Below are 9,838 nucleotides of genomic sequence, written 5' to 3' on the forward strand. Positions count from 1 at the left end.
CTTTAAAATAAGTGTGTGTTGAAGTAAGGCACATTTTAAAATTTCAAGTGTTTAATGGCCTGAGAGGTTTCACGAAATTGGCACCAGTTCATCGGTTTTTTGGTTAAATTGACCGGTCAGCCAGTTTTCATTAGGTTTATAGTAAAACGGTTATTGGGGTATGACCACCAGGGCCCTAGGTCATGGTTCAATTAGTCTGGTCTGGTTTTCTAAACATGGGTAAATATTAAATATAAACCACATAATAAAAGCATATATTTTTGGGATAAGTAGACTGCTGTCCACCTCAGAAATCTGAAATTACAGTCCCCTTCTAGTCTATTAGTAGCTCCCCTATAAACCGCATTCTGGCCATGGATTTAGTATTGACACACAGCTAGGATTCATCCCACCTGTACAGTGGGGCTCAGATTTCTGAGGTGGACTGAATTATAAAAACCCCAATATTTTTTCTTATATATTGTATTATCTTAATATCCTTGGATTTTAAAACAATAATAATCTAAATGTGTTCTTGTAGTATAGGATTTCTAGTGATAAGGGCTTTTCCCTATCTTGCAAGCAATTTAGACTTGAATCCTTTTTCAAGAGTTTAGTTAGGTTCTAAAACAGGAGTTGGGTGTCAATAGGCTTTAAACACGGGAGTTTAAATACGATTGTTAATAAGAGTTTAAATAGATGTTACTTTCTTGGCTAATAAAGGTATGCCAATAACTATGCTAGCAAGACAAATATTGTTTTATTTTTTTTCTTGTAAGATACATAGCAAGACAATTCATGCAATGAATAATGAGTTTGAATAGAAATTTGGTTAGATTTGTATTTTGACATTAATTTGAATCCAATCTAAGGTCTATATTTAGGGTTGGTCTTGGGTTGTTGAACCCATCTAATAATTTGTACCCTGCCTTATTAGGGAGAATCAAAAGGGGTTTAGAGAGATATAAAGAAATGAGGGATGTAATGTGGAAGGGGGTTTAAGAAGGATTGCATTAGAGAAAATGACCTTAAAGGGCTTTTATTGAGATTTATTATATTTTTAATAATTGAATTTAAAATATAAACAAGTACGCGTATGAGAAATGAGAGGTGGAGATCCAAGTGAGCGTTGAGGTAAGACGTGGAGATGGCACATATTATCCCCTTTTATCTTTCCAAATAGAAAAATGAAATTCGTACTTTGTAGTGGCATTCCTCCTCCACGACTAAAGTGAGAATTGTGGGACGAGGAGGAAGATGGAAGGATCCCAGATTCTTTTGCTTGTAGGAGAGATTATGCCCCGCTCCTCCGTCAAACTCCTCAGTTTCCTTTTGCGTATAGCAGCAGGATTTAAGGTCCAAATTGGGTCGCCGTCCCTGTTAACAAATTGTTGACGTACTCTACTCCTCCGCCATCTCCACTTAAAATAAACGGTCGTTGAGGGAATATCTTTCTTTCGGTTTCAATAAATATAAATAATGTAGAAAAAGGAGTAGTGATTGATGATGACAGGTGACGACGACATGCCAAAGATGGGAAGATGAATTGAAAGGTGGATGTCATATCAATTGTGATCATCTAACCTTCAATGTCAAGTTTTATTCGCTTCCCACGTGGCAATGAAGTGTATGGCCTTCTGCTTTAACCAGATACGTGGACAAGCTGCTTGTCCGACATTCATTCACATCGACGCCCCACATGTACATCTCAGCGTGCATGAGTGTACCGTGGCGCGCCGATGTGAATTCGGTGAGGAAATACTTTATTCGATTTGAAGATTATGACTTGCATTGTGGGTCCACCATCCACGGGAGCTCTTATGCAGATCAGACGGTTGAGGGCTCTCGTGCAAAATGCCTAAAAAATAATTTCTTTATTAAATAAAATGCTCACAGGCCGCTATAGAGAGAGACCGGATCTGCTCCTCACATAGGAGGATTCCCGAAAGCAGCATCTGCACAAAGGGGTTCACGGGAAGTATGAACCCGCCAATAAGAAACGCTCATGTCGGCGTGTTCAAAATTTACTAATGCTAATAGCCCTTTACCCGTTAGGTGAAAGTGTCCGTTGAACCGGGTAAAAAAAAATCACATATAACAGGGAAAGTTCCTAACTCAGAACTAGTCGATTACAGAAATGTTCTTAATCAGGCTCGTAGAGAAGAACAAACGAAAAGACAGTGCACCCAGAAGACCCTCACCAGACAAAGAGAGCAAATCGCTCGTGTTTTCGGTTAATGCGTATTGTATCTGGGCCTTTTCGATACGTCCCTATAAGGAGGGTAACGGGTTAGGCCATGATTCAGAGGCTAGTCAGGATTCAGGCCTTAAATAGTTATTCTGAATCGGTTTAAAAAATAAATAAATAAAACACAAAAAAAAGCATCGATATACATCTATTATTCTATTAGCCTTATATTTACAACCTTGTTGCCCCCAATATCAATAAAAATAATACTTTTATAAAATAACTTTTTTGAAAAAATATCATAGCACTGTTCATCGTCTTGTATTAATGCCAACCATCTCAATGGATCAATGGGTCCCGACAGTCCATCCCTCTCCTACAAACCCTTTATAATATAAAGCGGGGACACGTCGCGCTTGGTCCGACATACATGACGACCTCTTTCTTTCTGAAATCAGATACCGATTTTCTAATTAATCTTTGATCGTCTGTTAAAGCAAACGAAAATGCAGGTCATGAGGGATATCGTCTCAAACATTGCCGACACGGCCATTGCCAGGGTGGACAAAACCTAAGAGCAGGTTCGTTTCGTTCCTTTTTCTATCTAAGCCATCTGATCGATAGGAATCTCAACGCTTCTTTTGGTTTCTACCTTTGAATCATTTCGGCTTTATATAAACTCTTGACAGGTGAGCAGAATGATCGGTACCGGCGATAATCAGCAGCAGCTGGGTGATAGTAATAGAGGAGGCAGTGGTAGAAACGCAGGCGACACCGGTCTGGCATCTGAAGACGACGGCCTAGGTGCTTGGTTTGCAGGGAATGAAGCCAATGCGGGCTGGTCAAACACGGGAGGCGAATGCCGCGTATTTGTTTTGTTAGGCCTTGTCGCTGCAGCTTTAAAGCTACCAGAAAAAATGCCGTGAATCAAAAGTTTGGAAACTGACCCCGTTTCAGAAGCTCGATTTCAAGGTAGAAACGGTCGAATGCTTGAAAAAAGAGAACATCATCCGAAAAGGTGGCACCGGAATCGTCTATCATGGATCCATGCCGGATGGTGTGGACGTGGCCAACGTTTCCAAGAAAAACTGAAAATCCCTTTATTGTGTCCGTTGGTTGGTCCGGAGCTGATTACCGGCTACAGTCGGTAATGCTATGGTCTGCCAGTTCCACTTTAAATCAGACCTCGACCAGTTTCTGAATCAGCTGATGCCCGAGATTGAACCAGACTACTGCTGCTGGAGATGAGCGGTCTAAGCCACCTTGCAATCGGACTCATCGTCGTATTCGCCCTCGCCTTCGTTGCTGTGATAGCTCAGATCCTTTACGTCTTCTGGTGTCACCAAAAATTCCGACAACAAAACTCCACCGACGAACCTGACTTTACCGGGGATCCTTTTGCCAGCCCTTCCAAGGAGTTGCTCAACTTCTTTTGCTGAAGAACCAGTCTCGCATAAAGCCCATCGTATTTTCAACCTCTCGAATCTCCGGCACACGGGATGGACTGTCGGGACCCGTTGATCCGTTCTTGCCAAGAACCATTATGCTGATTCTGTTCCATTTCACACCGTTATCTTTTGATTTCAGATTTAAGATATCCCGTAAAAGGTTTAAAAGAAACAAGCATTAATTTCTGTCTAACCTTGAGAGAGAAATAACGACGAGAATGGAAAACTCAATTGCAAATTTGACTAAAAAGTTAACCATATAGCAATTTTTTTTTGGTTTAAAATGGGGGTGTAAAGAAGAAGAAGAAGATGGGTTGTTGTTAATCAAGAGTGGAGAAAGAAGAAATGGTTTCGTGTTACAGGGCTTGAAGAAGATAATGGAACAGTTTGTGAATGGCAAACAAGCCTTCTCTGCAGCACATACTATATATCTTCGATCCCTCGGAGGCTCTGGTTCTGCAATGCTTCAGTTTGCTAATGCCGAGTAAGCACAAAGTATTCAGAGTGAACTCAAAAGACGTATTTGTTAATGCGAGAGTGTTGAGGTATCTCTGACACGCCGAAACGCCAATCTCCACTGTCACCACGATCCCCAACACCACCTGCCTTTTATTCTCCTCTCACCACCACTGCCACCGCCGACTCTGCCGCCTCCACCACTGCCTATGAGCCCGAGTTCTGATAACTAGACTTCCATCACTGATCTCCCGCTCTACCTCCTCCACCACCACCTTCAAGTTGGGATTTTTGGGACTCATTTGCTCCCTCTTCGTCAAGATCCGCCATTGAAGAGGAATGGGAAGCCACCACAACTTTATACGAGGTCCCTGCTCCTACAGTTGGGGCCAGCGTAGCTTCTCCACCTTTTGTTGTCAATGTGTATTCAAAGGATACCAAAAGCGAGCTTGCCATGGTGGTCTCGAAGAACAGTAAAGATCTCGTTGATATTATTAAAGAGCTTGATGAGTATTTCCTCAAGGCATTTGACACTAGAGGCCATGTTTCGTTGCTCTTAGAAGTACCGCATTGTGGTTTTTCTGTTCAGTAAACGACAGGCAAGCCCTAGCCCAGAAGCATCCACCGGCGACCAGCGATCTCCTGAACGCGAAAGCCACCGATGGCAGCATGAAATCAACCTGGTGCGTTCTGTGGGTGGTTCTTCATTACCCATTTCTTTGGATTCAGAATCTAACCAAGCCCAGCTATTTCTTTGTTCTTAGCTCTTTTTGTCCTTTTGCGCCCGGTCAATCGGACTCTTTCAGCTTACAGTCAAATATCCGTTAAATTAGTGAATTTTAAACATATTGACATGGGTGTTTTTGATTGGAGGGTTCACGCTTTTGTGAACCCACGGGTTCATAGGATGTGAACTCTGCACAAAGGTTCAGCTCTAACCGCTCTATTAGAAACCAGAACGAATCCAACACCTCTCAAAGTAGGGATTGGGGAAATTTCATATAAATATATATTTGTGCATAGAATTTCATATGTATGTGTATTTAAATTTAGTGTAAAGATATATATTATATAGACGTATATATACTATACACACGTGTCTATGTAATTGGTATATAATATTTAGATTTAGCTTTTGTTAATCTACAGAGCTCAAGATAAGCATCTGTTTTACATAGCATAGAGGTATATAAATGTATATATAACCTATACTTTTAATTAGTTAACCATTTTCTAATTCTAATGTGATATAAGCATGGGTATCTGTTAAGTATATGTACTGGTTGATTAGCTGGTCAATCAGTACATATTAGTTGGTTTGGACGTGAAGCCAACCATCCTCAGATAATACTACTTGGTCAATCCAGTCATTTAAGTTTAAGAAATGAAAATATTTCAATAAAAAAAATAAATTAATTCACCGAAATTTTATTTAGGGAAAATTTCTGATTAGTATCCTGTATTTTGGGCTTAGTGTCATTTTGGTCTCCAAACTTTAAAATATGATAACTTAATATTTAAAATTTTAAAATGTGACAATCCAATATTTATCGATCACTATCTGTTAATTAGTCATTAAGTGACATTTGAAAAATATATATATGTTTTTTAAGTATTATTTAATTTTTTTATCAATCATAAAAATATTGACAAAAAACTAACAATCCCAAATTTTTGCGTTTTCCATTCAAAAAAATTGGGGTCATGTTTGATTAGGCATTTTGGTGATTCCAACTTTCTTAAATAGAAGAGGCAAAAATTGAAGACTATTAATTTTTTGTCAATATTTAAATGATTGATAAAAAAAATTAAATAATACTAAAAAGGCATTCATATTTTTTTCATATACCACTTAGTCACTAGATTGTTCTAATACTGAATTATCGTATTTTAAAATTCGGAGACTAAAATGGCACTAGCCCCAAATTATTGAAAAATTTTCCTTTCATAATTAAGGTTGGAATTTGGGTTTCAACAACTCATGTTGGATTAGATTTGACCCTCAGGTGACAGTGTTAATGTGTTATGCATACATATTTTACACAGATGCTGCAAATCTTACGGTTATGTAACTCCAATAAATGCTGAAAGGTGAAGATACACGTGGAAGTTCGCGTGGGACCCATTTTTCACTAGTGTATTTCATTGCTTTGGTTCATTTTCCTCTTCCAGAATCCAGACCTTTGCTTTCCTTTCCTTCTTTCCATCGAGACCTTCTGTGTGAAGGAGAAAAGGCTCCTGGATTTTCTCTCAACTATCTTATAATCCAATTAAATTTGATTCCTTTTCTTCCATCTCCATTCAAGTCTGTTCTGTTCTGTTATCCTCCTACTCATATTCATAATCTATACTGTGTTATCCAGTAAAAAGGACGAGGCGGTTGGGGACAGAGAGCAACAGATTGATGGATAATTTACTTTGTGATGAACTCGTTCAAGAAATATTTCAGCGCCTCCCGCCATCCACCTCCTCCGCCGTCCCCCTCGTCTGCAAACGGTGGCTATTCCTCCACCGCACCTCCAAGTCTTCCCTGTCCGTCCGCTTGCCTACCCATCCTTCTTTTGTCCCCTCCTTCTCTTCTTTACTCTCGTGCTACCCTCGTCTCACTTCCCTTACCGTCATCCCCGATCACTCCACCCCTCTCTCCTCACTGACCCCGGATGCCGAAGCAGAAGCGCCTAGTGGGGCCTCCTTGTTTTGGGATCACCACCTTCTTTCTGTGGCTTCCAATTGTCGTAATCTCCGTCATCTTCGGTTCCTAGCTGGACCGGTTTCGCCCTCTGCTCTCGTTTCTCTCTCGTCCTCCTGCAAACACCTCACTTCTCTCAGCATCTCCTCTTTTAGGCCCTTCTGCTTCCGCTGGCTCACCTCTTTTCCCTCTCTCAAAGAGCTCTCCGTTGTTGATTGCGGCGGCGCTAATTCCAATGACTTCTCCACTCTAAAATTTGACTCCGATTATGGCGACGGAGTCCCTTCCTCTCAGCCATCGTCTGAAGTGGAATTGCCATTGGAATTTCTCTGCTTGTCGGGAATTGGTGCCGGTGATCGCGGGATGGGCTGGCTGTGGAAGAGATGCACGAAGCTTCGGAGGCTACAGTTGCGAAGCTGTGAAGGTACCGGCGACGGCGCCTCGTTTTCTTCCTTTGTAAGTTGTTTGCCGGGTCTTCAAGAATTGGAGCTCAGAACTTGTAGGACTATCGCGGATGGGGTCTTATTACGGTTAGCTGAGCACGGCGGGTCTCTGAACTCTCTCCTTTTATATGATGGGGGTAGCAGGGATGGTCTCCACCATTTTATAAGTCGATGCAGCTCTACCTTGCAGAGGCTTGACCTGCGTTTACCTCTTGACCTCGATAACGACCACCTCTCTGCTGTTGCAGAGAATTTCCGGTGTATTGTGAGCCTTCGACTCCAAAGTTGTTGCCTTGTGACAGGTGAAGGACTCAAGACACTGGGAACGGCGGTGAGCAGTGGACTTGAAGAATTGGCCCTCATTAACTGCGACGTAATTGAAAGAGAACCTGGGTTACTAACCACTTTGGCCCAGAACCTAAGTGAGCTTAAGAAATTGGATTTGTCTTATAACGAGATGTTGGTCGATAAGGAATTTGTTTCCATGCTCGTCTCCTGTAAAAATCTGGTTGATATCAAGCTAAGAGGATGCAGAAGGCTCACAAATGCCACACTGGTTTCCATGCTCAAAATATGCAAACTTTTGGAGAATCTGGACATTCTACAGTGTTATGGGATTGGGGTTGAGGCAGTAGAGCTCTTTGTTTTGAACTCCCCCAGATTAAGGCGGGTTCGGGTTGAAGAAAGCAAGCTCTCTGCCGTTGCTAAGGTTTCGGCATCCCAGAAATTCATTGAAATTGTCAGTTAATGGTTGAATTGATGAAGAGAACCAATTCATCATATGTGAGGATTCAAAAAGAAATAGGTTCATGTATATAACCCTCCACTCTCTGTGGAGTTGAATGCAGATGTTTCTGTTGTTTAAGCCATGAATAATATTTATCTATAGTTATCCTACGCTTTGTTAATAATCATGATAAATCAGTTATTGTGTATGCTATTCAACGCATATTTATTGTATCAGTCATGAACCTTGAATGTCATTGAAAGGGGAAAATGTTGTATACATATAATTTCTGTTGTTCTGTTTTTTTTTTTTTTGTTTTTGTCCTTTCATTCTTCAGAGTTTAAGAATTCTACAGATAGTTCCGAAGCAGTAAGCACTTCTGCTCCATTTGATAAGAACTAAAAGCTTGTCTCAACTTATTCAACCTGCTTTGCAATTTCTCTTTCCAGTTCAAATATGATTATACATGTCAGACTTTGTAATCTAAAACTTCATATTGCAAATTTTGGTTCTAGAATTATCTATTCTTCTGGGCCATTCATTTGTTCTGTCATCCTAATACCCAGACCCAGACCTAATTTAATCCACGAACATATACTTTTATTCCTTTTTATTCCCCTATCAAGTATCAACTTGCTTGGAACTACTTTTAGAAAATTAGTAATTAGAGTCAAATTTACTATTTAATGTCTGAGGGCGGGAAGTACTTTCCTATGTACCTTACAACCAAGCAAAAAATAATGGACATTACCAGCCATTGCCAGTTACAGACTGTAGTTTCTGCTGCTTTCAGTAATTTATGCCCTGGAGTTCACTCAGTCGTGCCAGTGGGTAAATTGGATTGGTCATCATGCCAAAATAAACAGACAACTTTGTTTAGAGTGTATGAGAATTTAAATCTCAGAATGTGCAGATAATTCAAAATATTTTGCAATATCGTCAGCTTCAAAGCCTCTCGCCCTCTCCCACTCCCTCCCTCTCAAGCAATGTCACTTCTGTTGTTTTGTCACAGCAAACTTGCAATAATTGAGATGCCAGCCATATTGCCACAAGCCAGTGATCGATATTGCTAATTATTGAGATGTAAACATGTAATTATCTTTAGGCCTCCTCGTTCATTTTCCGGTATTTAGCAGGGGTAAGTTGGTGATGCTAATTATTGAAATGTAAATATGTAATTATATTTAGGCCTCGTTCATTTTCCGGTATTTAGTGAGATTAAATCAGCCCTTGGCATGACGGCACCCCATAACATCCCACAGCACATCCCCGCGGGCAACATCTCCTGATGATAGTACTAGAAATGATGATGTATCATCACGAGATGTTTCCAATACACGGTGGGACTTTGCTGTGAGATGTTGTGGGGCGATGTTTTGCAGGGGCTGATTTGAACTCGAATTTAGTGGGGGTAAGTTGGTTAGTCAGTCAGAAGGTTGATCACTCAGTGAATTGATACCCTCCCTCGAGATGGGCAAGTCACTTAGCCACAGAATCACATTGGTAAGCGCTCTCTCCTTCTCACCTATCTCTTTACCTGTGTAACTGTTAGCGTACAAAGAACGCTTAAAGCATATTTATCAGGATAAATTTTACCTAGTAAACATTTGTATAATACATTCACCCATGCAAATAAAATTGAACAAGGCCTTGGTGGTAGTGCCTCGGACCGGAGCCTGGCTTGGTCAAAAATCAGTGTTAATAGTGGAATTTGGGAGAGGATGGAACCATTTCACTTGCTAATAATTTCTGAGTTGATTAGATGTATCCATTTCTTCTTTCTCTTTTTGATTTTGTGAAAATCAACTGACCAATACAAACTCCAAAATTGACCTTACAACGCTGAAAATGGCCTTGTACCTTTGCTCTCATTCTGGAGAGTTGTTTAATTGCAGAAAGGAAGAAAAC

The 9,838-nt window shown here is 40.5% G+C and overlaps 1 protein-coding gene and 1 long non-coding RNA gene across 2 annotated transcripts; both read left to right on the forward strand.

The window, feature by feature from the left end:
• The first annotated feature begins 1,898 nt into the window (after window positions 1-1,898).
• On the forward strand, window positions 1,899-4,029 carry LOC148862720 (uncharacterized). Its single transcript, XR_016109427.1, has 2 exons — window positions 1,899-2,748; window positions 2,857-4,029. It is a non-coding gene; the product is annotated as an uncharacterized LOC148862720 (long non-coding RNA).
• A 2,206-nt stretch (window positions 4,030-6,235) lies between these two features.
• Window positions 6,236-8,216, forward strand: LOC148862721 (uncharacterized). Its single transcript, XM_088975450.1, has one exon. It carries the CDS (start codon window positions 6,476-6,478, stop codon window positions 7,949-7,951), a length of 1,476 nt encoding a protein of 491 aa, XP_088831576.1. The 5' UTR covers window positions 6,236-6,475; the 3' UTR covers window positions 7,952-8,216.
• The last annotated feature ends 1,622 nt before the right edge of the window (window positions 8,217-9,838 follow it).

Source organism: Nelumbo lutea, chromosome 3, assembly GCF_056320005.1.
Source record: "Nelumbo lutea isolate HS-2025 chromosome 3, American lotus-T2T, whole genome shotgun sequence".
Classification (NCBI taxonomy): domain Eukaryota; kingdom Viridiplantae; phylum Streptophyta; class Magnoliopsida; order Proteales; family Nelumbonaceae; genus Nelumbo; species Nelumbo lutea.

What these genes read in the sequence shown, in the direction of transcription:
- LOC148862721 (XM_088975450.1), top strand. Translation starts at nt 6,476, where the DNA reads ATGGATAATTTACTTTGTGATGAACTCGTTCAAGAAATATTTCAGCGC.